Source organism: Ranitomeya variabilis, chromosome 2 (genome assembly GCF_051348905.1).
Source record: "Ranitomeya variabilis isolate aRanVar5 chromosome 2, aRanVar5.hap1, whole genome shotgun sequence".
NCBI lineage: Eukaryota > Metazoa > Chordata > Amphibia > Anura > Dendrobatidae > Ranitomeya > Ranitomeya variabilis.
Window position 1 is genome coordinate 358,277,775 of NC_135233.1, and position 23,999 is coordinate 358,301,773.

The 23,999-nt window shown below is 43.9% G+C and overlaps 1 protein-coding gene across 3 annotated transcripts in view; it reads right to left on the bottom strand.

Moving 5' to 3' along the window:
• Positions 1–23,999, bottom strand: part of LOC143805904 (cytochrome P450 2C8-like) — a 294,471-nt gene that overhangs the window by 132,414 nt on the left and 138,058 nt on the right. The window contains exons 7-9 of one of the 3 annotated variants that reach the window (XM_077285655.1): positions 23,514–23,701; positions 6,179–6,320; positions 4,700–5,142 (exon numbers count right to left, since the gene is read on the bottom strand). The exons of 1 other annotated variant lie outside the window; for it this stretch is intronic. In XM_077285655.1, coding sequence (XP_077141770.1) covers positions 4,958–5,142; positions 6,179–6,320; positions 23,514–23,701 — 515 coding nt within the window. In that variant the 3' untranslated portion in view covers positions 4,700–4,957. Of the gene's footprint in view, positions 1–2,398; positions 2,616–4,699; positions 5,143–6,178; positions 6,321–23,513; positions 23,702–23,999 lie in introns of those variants that run through there. One more of the 3 variants, XM_077285656.1, reaches the window with a different exon arrangement.

Genomic DNA, 23,999 nt, shown 5'->3' on the forward strand with positions numbered 1-23,999 from the left:
AATAATAGGCCTCAGTTACTACAACTTTCTACAAGGAAAACTGTTGCTCATAGCAACCAATCACAGCTCAGCTTCTTATAAACAGCTCTGGTGAAATGAAAGATGCTTAGTGATTGGTTGCCGACACACACACACACACACACACACACACACGCACGCACGCACACACACGCACACACACACATTTTTATATACATAGATTGTAATTGTATGATCTTACACAGTGTCACATCTTTTTGGAATTAGGTTTTCAGGTTGTCTAACTTTCAATAATCATCATAATATCTCCCTTTTTAAGTATTTATCAGTCCAACATAAGAAGTGGGGGCATCAAATGCCCCTCTTTTTCTCTTTCACACTGTAATTTTGACAGGGGAGTATAGGCTGCTGTTTATGGCCATCTGTATTTAGCCAACTGAGCAGGAGGAACAAACTGTGATAAATTAGCCAATGTAACAGTGATTTTATAGAGTAACATAGTAACATAGTTAGATTCCAGATTCTCACTGTCGTAACAGTAAAGAATCTTCTATGTTGGTGGAAAAACCTTCTCTCCTCCAGAGAATGCCCCCATGTGACCGTCAACTTCCTTGGCGTAAACATGTCCTCAGAGAGATATTTGTATTGTCCCCTTATATACTTATACTTGGTTATTAGATCGCCCCTCAGTCGTCTTTTTTCTAGACTAAGTAATCCTATTTTTGTTAATCTCTATGGGTATTGTAGTTCCCTCTCCCATTTATTAATTTTGTTGCCCTCCTTTTTACGCTCTCTAGTTCCATTATATCCTTCCTGAGCACTGGTACCCAAAACTGTTCACAGTACTCCATGTGTGATCTAACCAGGGATTTGTACAGAGGCAGTATAATGTTCTCATCATGTGTATCCAGACCTCTTTTAATGGTCCCCATGATTCTGTTTGCCTTGACAGCCGCTGCCTGGCACTGGCTGCTCCAGGTATATCTATCTTAGGCTACGTTCACATTTACGTTGTGCGCCGCAGCGTCGGCGACGCAACGCACAACGCAAACAAAAACGCATCAAAATGCATGCAAAACGCTGCGTTTTGCGATGCATGCGTCCTTTTTTTGGTTGATTTTGGACGCAGCAAAAATGCAACTTGCTGCGTCCTCTGCGCCCGGACGCGTGCGCCGCAGTGATGCATGCGTCGCAAAACGCAAGTGCAACGCATGTCCATGCGCCCCCATGTTAAATATAGGGGCGCACGACGCATGCGGCGACGCTGCGGCGCCCGACGCTGCGGCGCAGACCGCAAATGTGAACATAGACTTAACTAGGATCCCCAAGTCCTTCTCCATGTTAGCTTTACCCAGTGGTTTCCCATTCAGTGTGTAATGGTGATATTGATTCCTTCTTCCCATGAGTATGACCTTACATTTATCATTGTTAAACCGCATCTGCCACCTTTTTGCCCAAGTTTCCAACTTATCCAGATCAATCTGTAGCAGAATACTATCTTCTCTTGTATTCACTGCCTTACATAGGTTTGCATCATCTGCAAATATGTTTTACTGTGTAAACCTTCTACCAGATCATTAATAAATATGTTAAAGAAAACAGGTCCCAGCACCGACCCCTGCGGTACCCCACTGGTCACAGCGACCCAGTTAGAGAATATACCATTTATAACAACTCTCTGCTTTCTAAGTCAGCTACTTACCCATTTACACACATTTTCCCCCAGACCTAGTATTCTCATTTTTTGTACCAACCTCTTGTGTGGCCCGGTATCAAACACTTTAGAAAACTCAAGATATACCACGTCCAGTGACTCAGCTTGGTCCAGTATAGCTACCTCTTCATAAAAACTGATTAGATTGGTTTGACAGGAGCGATTCCTCATAAACGCATGCTGATATGGAGTTAAACAGTTATTTTCATTGAGATAATCCAGAATAACATTCCTCAGAAACCCTTCAAATATTTTACCAATGATAGAGGTTACTTACTGGCTTATAATTTCCAGGTTCACTTTTACAGCTATTTTTGAATATTGGTACCACATTTGCTATGTGCCAGTCCTGTGGAAAAACCCTGTTGCTATAGAGTCCCTAAATATAAGAAATAATGGTTTGTCTATTACATTACTTAGTTCTCTTAGTACTCGTGGGTGTATGTCGACGGGACCTGGAGATTTATCTATTTTAATCCTATTTAGCAGGTTTCATACCTCTTCTTGGGTTAGATAGGTGACCCTTAATATAGGGTTTTCTTTGTCTCTCGGCATTTCACCTAGAGTACTCACAATCCCTAAGGTTTCCTTTATCTATCACTGGATTATGCTGAAACTACTGTTACTTTCACAGCAAAGTTATTGTTGGAATCACTATATGACCAGTTCCGTATGAAGAGTAAGATTAAAAATAAGTTTTCTTACCTTAATTAATGACTGTGGCATTTCTGTAGTGCTGATCTGAAGGATATTCCCCAAGCCGGGCAGAGGGGTAGGTCCTGGTGGCAGGTCCTTCTGTTTGACCTTACACCACCATTTCATGAGATAAATAAGGAGAGTGACTCCAGTAGCCAGGAGAATCGTTGCTGAAATAGACAGAGCCATCTTGAGCCTCAGCCCCTACAGCTCCTTCTGTTTTCTATGCTTGTGTATTTATATTCTTGCAAGTACAGGGCAGTGTTCCAACATGTAATCAATAAAACCAGGTTAGATGAGGTAAAGTGCAGAGTTACAGCTGTTGCACAATACTTCTGCTGTCAGTGCTTACTCAGTTTCAGCTTGGCGTGAAGTCAGGGTTAGTGATCGTCAGGCCACTTTTTAGTGAGCAGAATCAATTGGTTTCAATCACCAAATAGAGCCGACTCTTTTGGATACTAAATTGATCCACATTAAATATGCATTCACAAGCAGAAAAACACATATTTATGGAAACTCCTCACAGTATGACACAGTGAAAACTGAGAATTTATACCACTGGCGGACTAACAGTAATTTTACCCCCAGTGAGAGTCAATTAGAAACTGCAAGTGGCTCTCAGTGGGCTGCTGGCTCCCATCATTCACAGATAAGAGCTGGCTCTTTGTACTGGATCAGTGGAGTATGGTCTGTCACTAGTTTGGAGTGCTATGATAAATCTGGCATGGATTAATGGAGGGAGGAAAAACAGGTCTGCTGCACTGCTGGCATGAATCCTTTCAAGAAACAAATCAAACACAAGTAGGACAAAGGGAGTTTTACCTTTCTTAATCAATCATTGCTTTGGATTTTCCAACCTGTGGCACTACAGCAGCTGGGATTCCATTTATCTATGCCCTCTAAGTGTTGTATCTCACACAACCGAACCAGGTGAGCAAAACTGCTTCTATGGCCAATACTGTTATGTGGATAACACCTTATTGAGCTATCTTGTCCTCTAGCTACTTCTCCTTGATTAATCAGACATGACACCCACCCCTCTGACAGCCAAAACTCTAATGGAGAATACTATGGCTGAATCCTCCTCTTACTATTCTCATGGAATACTACCCAGATTTGCTGATTGCTGAGGACATATTGTAGTGCAGCGGTGTTCACACAGTGCAATAGATAGGCAGGGACCCAAGAAAGTTCATCATAAAATGTCTTTATTCCAGAAAACTCACAAAACAGGCAAGCGATATCCAATAGTACAAAGCCAGGTCCTCAAAACAGTCCATGTCCTAACGCTTTACTGTGGGCCCACCGTGTCTCTTGGATGCATCAGCAGCTTTGAAGTACCTGGCACTGTATTATCTTCACACAGACCTGGGTTGCACAGAGCCTCCTGCTCTGTAGCTGGCAAACCAAAAGCTGACACACCCAAGAAAAAACTGAGAATTTTAAAAGTGACTCGTGGACATAGAGCCACTCCCAAAACCCGGAGTGGAGGGAGGGATTCTCCCCACTGCCAAACTTGCAAATCCCTCCAAAAATATTATATATTTTTTTGCTAGTTACCTTTCTGAAAATGAAAAGTACTCAATGGATCTTTAAATTTGTCTACTTTTATTCATTTTCCAAAAACTCAAATTACGGACTTGTTTTTGGTAGAGAGTAATAGCTCATATTGGGTGAACAAGGATACAGAATGTTTAGACAATCTTCAAAGTTTGACTATCAAGGAGAGTTTGATCATTTTATTATCAGAGGCATGTTTGGCACTTGACTATCATGGCATTAGTTGATGGTTATGTTCATTAATTAACTATAATGGACAAATTGACCATTGGCTATAATAGTCATGTTTATTTGTTGACAATAATAGATGTATCAACTGGTTAATAGATGAACTCAGTTAAGAAGGAAAGAATTTTGAAATGGTAAAAGATATCTGCCTGATATTTCTTTATCCCATCCACTTTGGATAATGTGTGAGTTGCTGCTCATATGCACGATCCAATAATCCACAATTCGCATGGGAAATATTAGATACCTAAAGACTGAACTTTCACCAAAATAATGCACATGCAACAAGCAAAATAAAGCTTCATTCATATTTATCCTGTTTAACCTATTGTTTCACTCCATCGTAGGAACAGAAATTAATGGCAGCTACATGATGGACAATAGCAGCACCAGACAGACTCAGTTGACTATGATGTGCTCAATTGAGCCTTTGTCATTTTTGTTCTATTTTACCGGTCAAAATAGCCGAGCTACAAACAAAGCCTCCAGTGTAGATGTGAACTTAGCCAAAGTTGTGACTCCTTTGCATAAAATAAAACATTTGTCATACAAGCTTAATCTTTATTTTAGCGTAAAATGATTACAGTTCTTGAGAGTTATATGATATTTTGTACACTCGTACAGGCATAACAGATATTAAAAATAGAATTAAAAAATGTATAATTTTTTGCACACAATCTTTGTATTTATTTCAATTTTTTTTTTATATTAGAGCAGCTTTCTTATTTTCTAATTTCTAGAACTTATAAGGTTCCTTTAGTCAATAAGTTCATCTTCAGCTCAGAAACGAGGGACAACATTCATCTGGTAGGACTGAGGTCTTGAAGCATTGGTGTTGGGCAGCGGTCTTATGCTCAGATTCTTTCTGTCTACAGTGGGCTCCAGGGTGAACTTCTGCAGTATGGTGGTTAGAAAGAGGAAGAGCTCCATGCGAGCCAGGCCTTCTCCCAAACACATAAGTTTGCCTGAGAAAACAGAAAGAGCAAACACCATAAGTAGTCAAGTTAAAGGCGTTGTTTGATTTAGAAAAAACATTTTTAATTGCCTTTTTGTAAATCAACAGAGGATGGATGGGCAGGCGTCCTGTTTTCTTTTTAGCATAATACAGTTTGAAGAATGATTTGAAGGGTCAGTATGTAATTTTCACTTCCCTAATTGGAGAACTAAATACTTACTGCTTTCCAGCGCCGGTCTTCACCACTGCCTCCAGTGATAGTCCACAGGCTCCAGGTGTGATGTTACGATTACAGCAGCCAAACAATAAGCTCTGGTGCTCATGCCATCTAAATCAGCAAAAACTCCGAGCTGAATAATTGGCTGTAGCTCGGACATTTACTGCCATTTGTGAAGTCACCATTGTGGAGTCAGCGGTGCAGCCTCTAAGCAATCATTGAAGGCAGCAGTGAAGTGCGGACGCTGCAGCAAGTAAAGTAATGGAGCAAGTAAATAAATAATGCTCAGTTTATTATTTTCATCCAGAATGAGCTTTTGGATAAAAATGATCATTCCTGGAAAACACTTTTAAGTTTATAACTTTGCAATAATGTCAAAAGTCTCAATGTACTGCCTGTAATTTATATTAGATAATCTTAATGATTTGCCATGGTTTTACAATGTGTCTGTAAAAAATATTGCCTGTCCTTGATTTATTGATAAACTGTTCAGAAATAGTTCAAAATCAAATTGATAATCCTGGTTATGAGTCATGACATGCCAGGTTAGCACCTTCCTACCATAGACAATAGCTCAGACCTTTTCTGAGATGCAGAAAATTTCTCAGTCCAAAAAAACCTTTGAGTCATGTGTTACACTGTTTTATGTGATAAATGTAAATGTATTCAGTGGGTTTAAAAACACACAAACAATTGATTCCTAAATCATATCAAGTAATATTTCTGATCTTCCTAATACCAGTCTGTCAACCAACCATATAAAAATATTTTCACATACTGAAGCTTAAATTCAGTATTAACAAAGCACAATCAAGTAATAACATCTTACCTGTAGAGAATGGCATAAAGGCATCACTCTTCTTAACGCAGCCTTTCTCATTAAGAAAGCGTCCGGGATCAAACTCCTCTGGGTTCTTGAAATGTTTGGGGTCTTTCAGAACAGAAGTCAGAACTGGGAGCACCAAGCTTCCCTGAAAGAGAATGTATGAATATGCATATCTAGAAAAAATGGAATTGTTAAAAGTGAGGTCTGTTAAGTTGTTCCTATGAAGTAGAGATGAACGAATCTGCTGAAATTTGTCTTGGGCAGAATCGATTCAGTCCAAATCAAATTTAGTCCAAATTGAAAATGCCCCAAAAATACTTTTTACTATGCTATGAGGTTTCTCCAGAAGACACAGCTCCTTTGCTTGGCCCTTTCAGTCTTTGGATTGATCTTTGAGTCTTCCTGCTTTTGACTGAAAGCCAGAAGGTGGAAGCTCCGATTTAGACAGTGGAGGACAATTTGAATTAGGGACTGCAGACAGACTTAGTAGGCTGTCCCCTGTGGACCATGCATCCAACACATTAACCCATTGCGCCGTAATGGACACGTAATCTTCCATGGCCATGCCTACAGGTCCATGCGTCTGTTGTCAGGTGCACCTTTGTACTCACAGATTGCCAGAGTGCATGGACAATGCGGTCTTTTACATGCTGGTGGAGGGTTGGGATGGCTTTTCTCGCAAAAGAAGTGTCGACTGGTTAGCTTGTAGCGTGGTACAGCGTAGTCCATCATGGCCTTATTAATAGTAAATAAAATATATAACTAGGCTCTATGAACTTTTAAATAGGTTCCAGGGGTACACGGGCAGCATTGGTGTGGTCAGTGGAGGAGTATTGCAAGTAGGGGCCGCAGACAGGCTCACAAAGGCCTAAAATAACAAACAGTAGGCAGTCATGGCAGTTTGAAATCGGTTACATGGATACACAGGCAGCATTGTGGTCAGTGGAGGAGTATTGCAAGTAGGGGCCGCAGACAGGCTAACAAAGGCCTAAAATAACAAACAGTAGGCAGTCATGGCAGTTTGAAATCGGTTACATGGATACACAGGCAGCATTGTGGTCAGTGGAGGAGTATTGCAAGTAGGGGCCGCAGACAGGCTCACAAAGACCTAAAATAACAAACAGTAGGCAGTCATGGCAGTTTGAAATCGGTTACATGGATACACAGGCAGGCAGCATTGTGGTCAGTGGAGGAGTATTGCAAGTAGGGGCCGCAGACAGGCTCACAAAGGCCTAAAATAACAAACAGTAGGCAGTCATGGCAGTTTGAAATCGGTTACATGGATACACAGGCAGGCAGGCAGCATTGTGGTCAGTGGAGGAGTATTGCAAGTAGGGGCCGCAGACAGGCTCACAAAGGCCTAAAATAACAAACAGTAGGCAGTCATGGCAGTTTGAAATCGGTTACATGGATACACAGGCAGGCAGGCAGCATTGTGGTCAGTGGAGGAGTATTGCAAGTAGGGGCCGCAGACAGGCTCACAAAGGCCTAAAATAACAAACAGTAGGCAGTCATGGCAGTTTGAAATCGGTTACATGGATACACAGGCAGGCAGCATTGTGGTCAGTGGAGGAGTATTGCAAGTAGGGGCCGCAGTCAGGCTCACAAAGGCCTAAAATAACAAACAGTAGGCAGTCATGGCAGTTTGAAATCGGTTACATGGATACACAGGCAGGCAGGCAGCATTGTGGTCAGTGGAGGAGTATTGCAAGTGGGGGCCGCAGACAGGCTCACAAAGGCCTAAAATAACAAACAGTAGGCAGTCATGGCAGTTTGAAATCGGTTACATGGATACACAGGCAGGCACTCCAGGCAGCATTGTGGTCAGTGGAGGAGTATTGCAAGTAGGGGCCGCAGACAGGCTCACAAAGGCCTAAAATAACAAACAGTAGGCAGTCATGGCAGTTTGAAATCGGTTACATGGATACACAGGCAGGCACTCCAGGCAGCATTGTGGTCGGTGGAGGAGTATTGCAAGTAGCGGCCGCAGACAGGCTCACAAAGGCCTAAAATAACAAACAGTAGGCAGTCATGGCAGTTTGAAATCGGTTACATGGATACACAGGCAGGCACTCCAGGCAGCATTGTGGTCACTGGTCAGTGGAGGAGTATTGCAAGAAGTGTGTGACACAGTTAGTACTCCCAAAAAATAAATAGATGTTAATGTCTCGCAAAACAACTATAAATAAAAAAAGGGTGGCATGCTTAGGTACAGGGGTGGGCTCATCTGCAGAGTTTATGACACAGTAATTTGGCAGTAAATTAGTATGTACTGGTGTCAATATAGGACACTGACCCAGACTACTTTAACTAGCATCATAGATGTCAAGAAATTGTTATTGTTTGTCAGTGCCAAGCATTGAATGATGTCAGCGCATAGACTAAACATTGTTGGAGCTTTGCGAGATAATTTTGCACGTGGTAGAGCACAGTTTGAGCTGGGGGGGGACTCTCTTGTGGCCGGCGGTACCGCCCCAGGGCCCCTCATGTTACAACGGTGTGTCTGACGTTGGGTGCGCACCACCACCGCCAGAGACACTACATTGTACTATGAGGGACCCAGTGGCAGTGCTGTCGACCAAAAGCGAGCACACCCACCTCTTCTGACAAACAGTACTGTAACTAACGGGTGCTTGCGCCAAGTGTCGAGAGTGAGACAACGGCCCCGTGGGGGGAGTTTTCCCATTGGGGGATGTGTAAACATGTCGTATGCAAATTAAGAGATTTGAACACTCAGTAAGACCAGTCCACAAGCAACACCTTTTTATAGGAAAGCTAGGTGTCAGCCGGGAAAGGTGGGGCAAAATCATTCGAAATCCAGGAGTGGTTCATTTTAATGAAGGTGAGATCATCCACATTTTGGGTAGCCAGACGAGTCCTTTTTTCGGTTAATATTGAACCAGCAGCACTGAATACTCTTTCTGATAGCAGAATAGCTGCTGGGCAAGCAAGCTCCTGCAACGCATATTCTGCCAATTCAGGCCAGGTGTCTAATTTTGATGCCCAGTAATCAAATGGGAATGACGGTTGAGGGAGAACATCGATAAGGGCTGAAAAATAGTTAGTAACCATACTGGACAAATGTTGTCTCCTGTCACTTTGAATAGATGCTGCAGTACCTGTCCTGTGTGCGGTCATTGCGAAATCACTCCACAACCTGGTCAGAAAACCCCTCTGTCCAACGCCACTTCTGATCTGTGCACCTCTAACACCTCTGCCATGTAGCCCCCTGCAGCTTGTGTGAGAACCATCACCGGCGCTGTGTGCTGGGAATGCCTGAATCAAACGGTCTACATGAGTAGTTTGTTTGGTTGCTAAGATTTGTTCGAGGTTTTCATGTGGCATAATATTTTGCAATTTGCCTTTATAGCGAGGGTCAAGGATGCAGGCCAACCAGTAATCGTCATCGCTCATCATTTTAGTAATGCGTGGGTCCTTTTTGAGGATACGTAAGGCATAATCCGCCATGTGGGCCAAAGTTCCTGTTGGCAAATCTGCGGTTGTGCTGGTTTGAGGGGCAGTTACAGGCAAATCTACGTCACTTGTCTCCCTTAAAAAAACAGAACCCGGCCTTGCAACGTCACTAATTTCTGTTGGCCCAGGAGAAGCTTCCTCATTAAAAAAGTACTCATCCCCATCATCCTCCTCGTCCTCCTCCTCCTCTTCGCCCGCTACCGCGTCCTCTACACGGCCCTGACCAGACAATGGCTGACTGTCATCAAGGCTTTCCTCTTCCTCAGCTGCAGACGCCTGCTCCTTTATGTGCGTCAAACTTTGCATCAGCAGACGCATTAGGGGGATGCTCATGCTTATTATGGCGTTGTCTGCACTAACCAGCCGTGTGCATTCCTCAAAACACTGAAGGACTTGACACAGGTCTTGTAGCTTCGACCACTGCACACCTGACAACTCCATGTCTGCCATCCAACTGCCTGCCCGTGTATGTGTATCCTCCCACAAAAACATAACAGCACGCCTCTGTTCGCACAGTCTCTGAAGCATGTGCAGTGTGGAGTTCCAACTTGTTGAAATGTCGATGATTAGGCGATGCTGGGGAAGGTTCAAAGACCGCTGATAGTTCTGCATACGGCTGGAGTGTACGGGCGAACGGCGGATATGCGAGCAAAGTCTGCGCACTTTGAGGAGCAGGTCGGGTAACCCCGGGTAACTTTTCAGGAAGCACTGCACCACCAGGTTTAAGGTGTGAGCCAGGCAAGGAATGTGTTTCAGTTGGGAAAGGGCTATGGCAGCCATGAATTTCCTTCCGTTATCACTCACAACCTTGCCTGCCTCAAGATGTACAGTGCCCAGCCATGACTGAGTTTCATTCTGCAAGAACTCGGACAGAACTTCCGCGGTGTGTCTGTTGTCGCCCAAACACTTCATTGCCAATACAGCCTGCTGACGCTTGCCACTAGCTGTCCCATAATGGCACACCTGGTGTGCAACAGTGGCAGCTGCGGATGGAGTGGATGTGCGACTGCGGTGTGTGGACGAGCTCTCGCTTCTGCATGAGGAGGAGGAAGAGGAGGAGGGGGGGCGAACGCCTACAGCCAACTCTTTCCTTGACCGTGGACTAGGCAAAACTGTCCCAATATTGCTGTCCCCTGTGGACCCTGCATCCACCACATTCACCCAGTGTGCCGTGATGGACACGTAATGTCCCTGGCCATGCCTACTGGTCCAGGCATCTGTTGTCAGGTGCACCTTTGTAGTCACAGACTGCCTGAGTGCATGGACGATGCGGTCTTTAACATGCTGTTGGAGGGCTGGGATGGCTTTTCTAGAAAAGAAGTGCCGACTGGGTAGTTCGTAGCGTGGTACAGCGTAGTCCATCAGCGCTTTGAAAGCTTCGCTTTCAACTAACCGGTAGGGCATCATCTCTAATGAGATTAGTCTAGCAATGTGGGCATTCAAACCCTGTGTACGCGGATGCGAGGATGAGTACTTCCTTTTCCTAACAAGAGTCTCATGTAGGGTGAGCTGGACTGGAGAGCGGGAGATCGTGGAACTAGCGGTGGTGCCGGTGGACATGGGTGACTGAGAGAGGGTTGGAGATGGTATTCTTGCCGGTGCCCTACATGCAGTGTTTCCTACTACTAACCTGGTGATTCCCTGACTGCTTTGGCCTGGCGACGAAAGCTGCACAGATACTGCAGGTGGTGTGGGAAATGGTCGGCTTACAGGGAGGGAAGGGATGTAGCGTTGCTGACTAGCTTCATTGGCCGAGGGTGCTGCAACCTTTAGGGACGTTTGGTAGTTAGTCCAGGCTTGCAAATGCATGGTGGATAAATGTCTATGCATGCAACTTGTATTTAGACTTTTAAGATTCTGACCTCTGCTTAAGGTTGTTGACCATTTTTGACAGATGACTTTGCGCTGATCATTTGGATGTTGTTTAAAAAAATGCCAGACTACACTCTTTCTACTATCGGATACCTTTTCAGGCATTGCAGACTGAGCTTCTTTAACCGGATGGCCACGCTGTCCTCCAACTGGTTTTGGTTTTGCCACGCGTTTTTGGCCAGATACGGGCCTGGTAGATGGAACCTGTTGTGATGTTGATGCCTGCTGCGGCTCCTCCTCCTCCGCTTCAGAACTACTGCCGCCTGCACCCTGTTCCCCCAATGGCTGCCAATCGGGGTCCACAACTGGGTCATCTATGACCTCCTCTTCTATGTCGTGTGCGATTTCGTCTGTGTCACCGTGTAAGCCGGTGGTATAGCGCCCGTGACGGGGCACCATAGTCTCTGCTGGGTTTGATTCTGCCTCAGTACACTGCGAGGGCAATGTTCTGGTCTGAGTCAAAGGAACAGCATAGTAATCTGGCTGTGGCTGTGCATCTGTGCACTCCATGTCCGATTCAACTTCTAATGGACATGGCCTGTTAACTGTTTCACTGTCTAACCCAGGAACGGTATGTGTAAAGAGCTCCATGGAGTAACCCGTTGTGTCTCCTGACGCATCCTTCTCTCTTGTTCTGGGTGAAGAAGACAAGGAAGCGACTTGTCCCTGACCGGGAGCATCCACTGACGATGCACTGCTCTGACACTTGGCACTTTCCGAGGAGGAGGCGAAAGAGCTAGAGGCAGAGTCAGCAATGAAAGCCAATACTTGTTCCTGCTGCTCCGGCTTCAAAAGTGGTTTTCCTACTCCCAGAAAAGAGAGCGTTCGAGGCCTTGTGTAGCCAGACAACGAACCTGGCTCAACAAATCGAGACTTAGGTGCTGTACTGCTTTTACCACGACCACCTGATGCTCCACCACCACTACCATCATTACCAGCTGACAATGACTGCCCACGGCCACGACCTCTTCCACTAGACTTCCTCATTGCTTGCAAAACGTAACCAAAGTAACACTATTTGTTACTGTAAAACAACTTATAAGGTGAACTCAAACTTCTGTAGGATTTACATATACCTTTATAGGTGCCTGACACTGAAAGGAAAATCAGGCCCAATGTTACACACTAGGTTTTCTGTGGCCCAATAATTTGAGACAGATGGCACACACAGGCCCAGCACTCAAGCAGAAATGCCAATCTTAATCTCCCACTATTTTTTTTTTTCTGGGAGAATTAACCCTAAAAAAAAAAAAAAAAAAAGGCCCAGTATTACACAGTGTTTTCAGTGGCACACAATGAGAGAGAGATGCCACACACAGCAATGGCACGGAGGCAGACTTGACAATATTTATCTCCCACTAATTTTTTTTTTGGAAAAGGGAGAATGTACCCCCCAAAAAAAAAAAATGGCCAAGTATTACACAGTGTTTTCAGTGGCACACATTGAGAGAGAGATGCCACACACAGCAATGGCACAGAGGCAGACTTGCCAATATTTATCTCCCAATATTTTTATTTTTTTTTGAAAAGGGAGAATGTACCCCTCCCCAAAAAAATGGCCAACTATTACACAGTGTTTTCAGTGGCACACAATGAGAGAGAGATGCCACACACAGCAATGGCACGGAGGCAGACTTGACAATATTTATCTCCCACTAATTTTTTTTTTGGAAAAGGGAGAATGTACCCCCCCAAAAAAAAAAATGGCCAAGTATTACACAGTGTTTTCAGTGGCACACATTGAGAGAGAGATGCCACACACAGCAATGGCACAGAGGCAGACTTGCCAATATTTATCTCCCAATATTTTTATTTTTTTTTGAAAAGGGAGAATGTACCCCTCCCCAAAAAAATGGCCAACTATTACACAGTGTTTTCAGTGGCACACAATGAGAGAGAGATGCCACACACAGCAATGGCACGGAGGCAGACTTGCCAATATTTATCTCCCACTAATTTTTTTTGGGGAAAAGGGAGAATGTACCCCCCCCAAAAAAAATGGGCAAGTATTACACAGTGTTTTCAGTGGCACACAATGAGAGGGAGATGCCACACACAGCAATGGCACGGAGGCAGACTTGACAATATTTATCTCCCACTCATTTTTTTTGGGGAAAAGGGAGAATGTACCCCCCCAAAAAAAGGCCAAGTATTACACAGTGTTTTCAGTGGCACACAATGAGAGAGAGATGCCACACACAGCAATGGCACGGAGGCAGACTTGACAATATTTATCTCCCACTAATTTTTTTTGGGGAAAAGGGAGAATTTAGAAAAAAAAAAAAGGCCAAGTATTACACAGTGTTTTCGGTGCCACACAATGAGAGAGAGATGCCACACACAGCAATGGCACGGAGGCAGACTTGCCAATATTTATCTCCCAATAATTTTTTTTTTGTTGAAAAGGGAGAATGTACCCCCCCAAAAAAAAATGGCCAAGTATTACACAGTGTTTTCAGTGGCACACAATGAGAGAGAGATGCCACACACAGCAATGGCACGGAGGCAGACTTGCCAATATTTATCTCCCAATATCTTTTTTTTTTTTTGAAAAGGGAGAATGTACCCCAAAAAAAAAAAAATGGCCAACTATTACACAGTGTTTTCAGTGGCACACAATGAGAGAGAGATGCCACACACAGCAATGGCACGGAGGCAGACTTGACAATATTTATCTCCCACTAATTTTTTTTTGGGAAAAGGGAGAATTTAGAAAAAAAAAAAAAGGCCAAGTATTACACAGTGTTTTCGGTGCCACACAATGAGAGAGAGATGCCACACACAGCAATGGAACGGAGGCAGACTTGCCAATATTTATCTCCCAATAATTTTTTTTTTTTTGAAAAGGGAGAATGTACCCCCCCCAAAAAAAATGGCCAAGTATTACACAGTGTTTTCAGTGGCACACAATGAGAGAGAGATGCCACACACAGCAATGGCACGGAGGCAGACTTGCCAATATTTATCTCCCAATATCTTTTTTTTTTTTTTAAAAGGGAGAATGTACCCCAAAAAAAAAAAAAAGGCCAACTATTACACAGTGTTTTCAGTGGCACACAATGAGAGAGAGATGCCACACACAGCAATGGCACGGAGGCAGACTTGACAATATTTATCTCCTACTAATTTTTTTTTTGGAAAAGGGAGAATTTAGAAAAAAAAAAAAAAAAAGGCCAAGTATTACACAGTGTTTTCGGTGCCACACAATGAGAGAGAGATGCCACACACAGCAATGGAACGGAGGCAGACTTGCCAATATTTATCTCCCTGCAGTTATCTCAGAAAAGTATGGCAGGCAGCTGTAAAAAGGACTGCTGCACACAAAAGTGTGGACAAACACACAAGATAGCTGTGCAGAAAGGAAGGAAAAACAGGATTTGTGCTTTGAAAAAAGCAGTTGGTTTACACAGCGGCGTACACACAAAGCAATGAGCTACAGCGCTGAGGAAAAAAAAATGTAGCTTCCACTGTCCTGCAAACAAAAGGTGGTATTGGACAGTGGAAATCGCTACAGCACAAGCGGTTTGTGGCTTTATGTACCCTGCCTAAAACTATCCCTGCTTCCGAAGAAGCTGCAGCAACCTCTCCCTACGCTCAGATCAGCAGCAGTAAGATGGTGGTCGGCGGGAACGCCCCTTTATAGCCCCTGTGACGCCGCAGAAAGCAAGCCAATCACTGCAATGCCCTTCTCTAAGATGGTGGGGACTGAGATCTATGTCATCACGCTGCCCACACTCTGCGTCCACCTTCATTGGCTGATAAATGGCGCTTTTAGCGTCATTGAAACGCAACTTTGGCGTGAAAGTCGCGTACCGCATGGCCGACCCCACACAGGGATCGGCTCGGTTTCATGAGACGCCGACTTTGCCAAAAGTCGGCGACTTATGAAAATGAAGAATCCGTTTCACTCAACCCTACCCCTGACATGCCTAAACAGTGGAAACCCCCCACAATGGACCCCATTTTGGAAAGAAGACCCCCTAAGGAACTTATCTAGATGTGTGGTGAGCACTTTTAGCCCCCAATTGTTTCACTAAAGCTTAGAATGTAGCGCTGTGAAAATTAAAAAAATCATTTTTTTCTTTCCACAAAATGATGTTTCAGCCCGCAATTTTTTTTTTCCCAAGGGTAACAGGAGAAATTGGACCACAAAAGTTATTGTCCAATTTGTCCTGAGTATGCTGATATTCCATACGTGGGGGGAGAACCACTGTTTGGGCGCACGGCAGAGCTCGGAAGGGAAGGAGTGCCGTTTGAAATGCAGACTTAGATGGATTGGTCTGCAGGTGTCATGTTGCATTTGCAGAGCCCCTGATGTACCTAAACAGTAGAAACCCCCTACAAGTGACCCCATATTGGAAACTAGACCCCCACGGAACTTATCTAGATGTGTTGTGAGAACTTTGAATCAACAAGTGTTTCACTACAGTTTATAACGCAGAGCCATGAAAATAAAAATTTTTTTTTTTTCCACGAAAATGATATTTTAGCCCCCACGTTTTTATTTTCCCAAGGGTAACAGAACAAATTGGACCCCAAAAGTTGTTGTCCAACTTGTCCTGAGAACGCTGATACCCCATGTGTTGGGGGGGACCACTGTTTGGGTGCACAGGAGAACTCGGAAGGGAAGGAGCACTGTTTTAGTTTTTCAAAGCAGAATTGGCTGGAATTGAGATCGGACGCCATGTTGCGTTTGGAGAGACTCTGATGTGCCTAAACAGTGGAAACCCCCAATTCTAACTGAAATCCTAACCCCAACCTTAACCCCAGCCCTAACCCTAGCCCTAACCCCAACCCTAACCCTAACCATGTGCCATTGTCACAGTTGTTACTCGGTCACATGATCGGATGTGACCACTATGTATATGGGACTGGGATCGCAATTAGGCCACGCCCCCTGAGGAAGCGGCAACGTTCAAACGCGAAACGCGCGTTGGGGTATGTGACTGGGTGCCGGACAAGACCTCTACATCATCCCACATGGGTAATTAACTGATTTTACTTATTCTGTGTGCACTGCAGCTCCCGGCTATTGTTTATAGCACGTTTGCACTTTATAGCATTACTTTATTTCCTTGCTGGGCTGCCGGTTTCTGGCATTTAGCTGTTAGCACACATGACTGTGAAAATATACGAACCTTATATATGTATATACCTTAGGACTTTTTAGGTCTCGTACTGGTGTTCTCAGCTCACCATTGTATCCACGGATGTAGTCACTGTGTCACTTTATTATAAGTGGTAATATTTTATTCATTATCTGATTGTACCTTTAATAAAGTTTGTACTATTTGATTTAAATACGTTTGGCAACCCTTTTTTGACTCATGGTTCTCCAATTAGTTTTATATCTATGGTTGAGTCGCTATTTTTTGGTTAAGCAACATACGGCTGATGTTCCTTTATATGTATGCTCATCTCTGTATATTTTTACAGCATCTAAAATCAGCTCCCACATGGATTACAAAGCCCGTGAACAGACGTGGCTGATACAACTTAATGATGTGTTCTGTGACGATCCTGGTGCATCTCTGATGGGTAATGGTGGTGATAAGCAGGAAATTTTTAGACAATTGAAAGACCATCTTAACAAACGCCTACGTATTTGGTGGAATCGGGCATTTTTAAATAAATATTTGGAAAAGCAACTCATACCACGGGGATTAAGGGTGCAGGTATTCCCCTCATTCGAAGTAGAGGATGCTAATTTTCGAGAAAAATGGGAGGAATTAGCCACTACCTGTTCTAGAGGCTTTATGGAATTGTTAGCCCACAATAATCAATCTAATCTGGACATATTGGACAAAAAAATTGAGGAACTTCAGAGTAAACTTAAGCAAGATCTGTCCACTGATGCTCTAACTCAATTTAATACTGAACTGGAGAGTGAATTCAGTAAGTGGGAAAAAAACATATGTGAAAATAAATCACGCAAGTTTCAACGTGACCTGGGTGACCAACAGTCCAATATGATCTATAGATGGAATAGAAGGGGTCATCGTTCGAGGGGGTCCTCCCGTGCCAGATCTGCCTCCACGGTATCCATTGCTTCAAGTGAAGAGTCAAATAAAAATCAACCAAGATTTTATGACCTACGTAATTCTGGCCTTAATCGTGAGAGAGGTGGGGCTAAACGCAAAAATACCCAAGCCACTCAACAGAATAAAAAAAGTAACAAAGGTCTTGAGGTGATTAACCTTTCTCATTATACATTGTCTAAAGATCAATTGGATGTGCTACAGAGGGGTTTGACTTTTTCCCCTACTAATAAATTTAATCTCTTTACAGCTACCAAGGACTTATACTTGTTCTCAAGGAAATTGATCTTTAGAAAATTATTTGAGAGGGATGGTCACCTGTCTGTGGGTGATGATGATGTGGAGAGGGAGGCGCTCATGGCATTGGAGGACCTCTTGGAAGAACAGACCTCAGGAGTGGTAAGTACTTTCCCGAGTGATTGTCGGCCTAGATCTACCAGGTTTCCTCCCTTGTCTGCGTGTCCAGCAGTGGAGATTTTTACCAAGATGGTCCTGCAGGACTTTCAAAGAATTTCAACAAGGCGTAAACATGACAATTTAACATCTAGGCAAAGACTGGCCTTGGAACAATTAAGAAAATATGATGATGTAGTTATCAAACCGGCGGACAAGGGGGGAAACGTGGTGATCTGGACCAATGTTCTCTATGAGAAAGAGGCATTCAAACATCTTAGGGACAAGGAGACATATAAGAAACTGGAGTATAACCCCACTGAGGCCTTTTCTCACCAACTGGAGGGGATTTTGGTTGATGCCTATGATAGAGGTATTATTCCCAAACATGTGTTGGACGGCCTATTGACAAAATTCCCCAGGGTTCCAACACTCTATTTTATCCCTAAGATTCATAAAAATCCCATTGACCCACCGGGCCGTCCGATAGTTTCTGGCATAGGGGGGTTGAGCGACCCCATATGTAAATTTGTGGATTACTATTTAAAACCATTGGTTGAGTCGCTCCCCTCGTATGCCAGAGACACGTCGAACGTCCTGTGTCGGATCAATGGGATACAATTGGAGGAGGATATGTATCTTGTGACTGCAGACATACAGTCCCTATATACCTGCATTGGCCATGACGATGGTTTGGAGGCGGTCCGCTTCTTCCTGGGTACCAGCAACTGGGATGGGGCCATTTGTGAGCTGATCATGGAACTCTTGACATTTATCCTGACAAAGAATTTTTTTGTTTTTAAGGATGTTTTCTATTTACAGCAGCGCGGCACTGCCATGGGCGCGGCTTGTGCGCCCTCTTTCGCCAATCTCTTCCTAGGATATTGGGAGAGGGAGATCTTTGGCGGGGGAGGGCCGCGGGCCGCGGACCATGTGCAGTGCTGGCTGCGCTACATTGACGATCTGTTCATTATATGGCAAGGATCTGATGTGGCTTTACATGAGTTCATGGATCAGCTCAATGAAAATACGTATAACATCAAATTGACGTACCAGGTGAGTAGGACCGAGGTGGACTTCCTGGACATCAAGATTGAGGTTGATGGTGACAGGTATTTGCAGACCGATGTTTTTAGGAAGTCCACGTCGGTCAACTCCCTGTTACATGCAGAATCAAGCCATCCGTATAGTACAGTTAGGGCCATCCCAGTTGGCCAACACCTCAGGATGAAGCGGATCTGTTCCTCCACCACTAAATTTGAGGCACAGGCAGCTGACTTGAAAGTCAGGTTCCAGGCCAGGGGATATAGTAATAGAAGCATTAAGAAAGGATATCTAAGAGCTAAATATGCACCACGTGATGAATTGCTATACACTGGTAAAAACAAATTGAAAACCTTTGAACAGCAAAATGCGGTAAGATTTATCTCTACCTTTAATGGTGAGTGGTCCACTATGAGGGACTGTCTCCAGAAAAATTGGAGCATTCTCCATAGTGACCCGGTATTGTCTAAATGTCTGACCAAGTATCCTCTAATGACCGCAAGACGCAGTAAAAATCTTAGGGACTTATTGGTGTCAAGTCACTATGTCCCCAAAATACGTACATATAATTTTGGATCTGGTGGACCTCCTCATGGCTGCTATCAATGTGGGGACTGTATCTCTTGTGTGAATATCTGTCGTACTGCCACTTTTGAATCTGCTGATGGCCAAAAAATCTTTTCCATCAATTACCACATAAATTGTAACACCACGCATGTGGTATATTATGCTACTTGTAGCTGTCCTAAGATTTATATTGGTCTAACTTCCCGCCGTCTTGGTACCCGTACTCGGGAACACGTACGGGACATACTGGCAGCGGCAAATGAGACAGATATAACACAACTTAAAACAATACCACGTCACTTTTTGCAGTCCCATGGATGTAACCCGAAATCCTTTATGGTACGGGGTATCGATCTTGTGAAATGTGGCATTAGAGGGGGAAATACCAAGCGCATCTTGGCACAAAGAGAGTGTCGCTGGATTTCCACATTGGGCACTATGACACCCACAGGCCTTAACGAGGCACATGGATTTTCCTCTTATCTTTAAGAGATGTAGCATATTATGGGCTTTTTTCCTTTGTCTTTGGCATTTCCTGCTGTCCTCATCATGTCTCATCAGTTTTTAATTGTGTGTTTTTGTCTCATATTTTAGTGTGTGATTATTTCTTGACGGCGTTTATGTGATATTTACCAGCCGTGGATACCAATTTGTGGCTGTAATGGAACTGAAGATCCACAAGATTTAACATCTGAGTACTATACAGAATTTAGAGTGGACATTATAAATTGGAAAGATGGCCATTGTAGATATAACCGACTGAGGACTTTATACATACGTTTTATGGCTAATTGCTCTACATTACCTATCTGTGGATGTGCTCTCTTTTTCATGTTGTATGCCCTCTATGGTTGGCCTGACCATTTACGCCGTTTGGATATTTTATTCTTGTTAATCTCGTTATCTTTTGCTATTACCATTTATTTTAACACCTCTTTGTATCGCACATTATTAATTTTCCCTGTTCAGTCTTCTTCTGATCCTTATACCTTGCATTATGTTGGGTTTTAGTCCTGATATCTCTCATGGATCTTAGAGACTGAAGTTCAGGGAATCTATCACTAATTATTATCATTCACGCATGTGTTTCTATATATATAAAGGAGTATGGTTTTTAATGCAATATGATCCTTTCACTATTTATTCCATCACTTTGTTATACAGTCACCTGTTCACACACCGCATAATCCATCCTGTGTTATCTCCTGTCCTCTTCCTGTAGCGCGGTCCCGTGTCATGTGTTGGGGGCGTGGCGCCCGCCCGCTCACGTGACCGGCGCCGACGTGATGGGAGTGAGGCTTGGGATGCACGGAGTTGAATTTGCGGCTCACGCATGCGCATTGTCACAGTTGTTACTCGGTCACATGATCGGATGTGACCACTATGTATATGGGACTGGGATCGCAATTAGGCCACGCCCCCTGAGGAAGCGGCAACGTTCAAACGCGAAACGCGCGTTGGGGTATGTGACTGGGTGCCAGACGAGACCTCTACATCATCCCACATGGGTAATTAACTGATTTTACTTATTCTGTGTGCACTGCAGCTCCCGGCTATTGTTTATAGCACGTTTGCACTTTATAGCATTACTTTATTTCCTTGCTGGGCTGCCGGTTTCTGGCATTTAGCACTCTGTCAGATCAACAATGTGACAGGCACGTTCCAGAGGCTTGCCGGCGCCTGCTATTAGGAACTCTCAGCAGGCGCCGGCAAGCCAGGTCAGTAAATGACCCGGAAGGAGTCCAGCGGCCATCTTGGATCCAGGGACTCCTTCCAGGTCACCGGACCAGTGCGATCTCATCGCGTTGCTCCGGTGGGAGAGCGCAGGGAGCCCCCGTCCCTGCGCGATCCACCTCTATGCAGCTGTCACTACTGACAGCGGCATCAGAGGGGTTAAATGCCCGCGATCGGCGATAGCGCCGATCGTGGGCATTGCTGCGGGGTTTCAGCTCTCATATACAGCTGACACCCGCACCCGATCACCACGGCGCTCAGCGCGAGACCGCGGTGATTGGTCCGCCGTACTAGTACTGCGGCTGGCACAAATGCAGTGCCGGCAGCGCCGTACTGGTACGGCGGATGGCGCGAAGGGGTTAAGGATAGGTTAATTTTAACATTAAAAGATAGAATATAAAAAATAAAATCCAGAAAAATCACATTGTTTAAGTTATATAAATGTATTTGCATTTTGAAGTGAGAAATAAGCATTTGATCCCTCTGGCAAATAAGACTTAATATTTGGTGGCAAAACCCTTGTTGGCAAGCTCAGCAGTCAGACGTTTTTTGTAGTGGATGATGAGGTTTGCACACATGTAAATAGGAATTTTGGTCCACTCCTCTATGCAGATCATTTCTAAATCTTTAAAATTTTGAGGCTTTTGCTTGGCAACTCCAAGCTTCAGCTCCCTCCATAAGTTTTCTATAGCCACTCTATGGCCTTATTGTGCTTCTTTTTGAGCCAGTCCTTTGCTGCCTTGGCTGTATGTTTTGAGTGATTGTCTTGCTGAAACCATTTTTAAAGTCCTGGCGAAGGGAAGGAGGATGTCACTCAGGACTTTACGGTACATGGCTCTATCCATTTTCCCATTGATGCAGTGAAGTAGTCCTGTGCCCTTAGCAGAGAAAAGCTCCAAAACATAATGTTTTTACCTCCATGCTTGACAGTGGGGATGGTGTTCTTTGGGTCATAGGCAGCATTTCTCTTCCTCCAAACACAGCAAGTTGAGTTAATGCCAAAGACCTCAATTTTCAGTCTCATCTGACCACAGCACCTTCGCCCAATCATTCACAGAATTATACAGGTGTTCATTGACAAACTTCAGATGGGCCTGCATATGTGCCTTCTTGAGCAGGGTGACCTTGCAAGCACTGCAGGATTTTAAACCTTTAAGGCGTAATGTGTTACAAATGTTTTTTTTTTGGTGACTGTGGTCCCAGCTGCCTTGAGATGATTAGCAAGCTCCCCCTGTGTAGCTTTAGGCTGATCTCTCACCTTCCTTATGATCAAGGATACTCCAAGAGGTGTGATTCTGCATGGTGCCCCATATCGATGTCGATTGACAGTCATTTTGTATTTGTTCCATTTTCTTACTATTGCACCAACAGTTGTTTCCTTCTCACCCAGCATCTTATTTATGGTTTTATAGCCATTTCTAGCTTTGTGCAGGTCTATGATCTTGTCCCTGACATCCTTACAAAGCTCTTTGGTCATAACCATGTTGTGGAGGTTAGAGTCTGACTGATTGAGTCTGTGGACAGGAGCCTTTTATAAAGGTGACTATGTAAGACGGCTGTCTTTAATGCAGGTCTCGAGTTGATTTGGAGCATCTAACTGCTCTGTAGGAGCCAGATCTTTAATGGTTGGTAGGGGATCAAATACTTATTTCTCACTGCAAAATGCAAATAAATTAATATAATTTATACAACGTGATTTTCTGGATTTTACTTTTGATATTCTATCTCTCAATGTTAAAAATAGCCTATCCTTAAAAGTATAGAGTGTTCATGTCTTTGTCAGTGGGCAAACTTACTAAATCAGCAAGAGATCAAATACTTATTTCCTCCATTGTAGGTATGGCCGCCACTAGAGACAAAGGGATCCAATCCTGTCCGATGTACTCGATTCCTACATACTGCATTTGATTCATAGACTGAGAAGATTGTATGCTTAGGAAGCTCCAGAAAAAAAGGTGAGACCTCCTGTACTACAGTTAAGAAATATTTCTGGCCCTGAGAAGGTTCTTATGTTTCTGAAAGGTTGAGACTGGACTTGGAAAGACGATTGGGTGGAGTTTGTGCAGGGAGGACCAAGATCCCTAAAAGAGAGAGTGACCATGTTTGAAAATTTGTGAAGGCTCTCTTCTCATACCACTAAGCTACCCATCTTGCGGATACCAACCACCAAAGGCTGGCAAATATGATCAAAGATTGAGAGGATCAGCGTACTCTACCTTTGGAATGTGAAATCCTCTGAAGGTTGTGTCCTTGCTGACAGCATGTGGAACTCCTCCAGGAACAATATCAGCAAATCTCTGGATCTCATGGATTACGGCTTCTGTATATGGCATTTTACTTTTGTCTTCTATTGATGGACAGCGGTCTTTCCCTATTACACTGTCAATTTCATTGTGGATCTTCTCTGAAGTTAACAAAAATGGAACAATGGAAATATTTTTCAATCTAGAATTATATTCAAATTATATCTATTTTGCAATTACAACCAAATAACAGCTGAAGATTGCTTGAAAAGTTAAGGGTATGTGCCCACAATCCAGAATAGCAGCAGTTTGGAGGCAGCTCACCTGCGATGTGTCCAAACTGCTGAGTTATTGGTTACAAGCACAGTGGATGGGATTTATAGAAACCTGATGCCCACTGTGCTCATTATATGCGATAAATCCTCATTGTTCAATGAACACATGCGGATTTACCTGCGT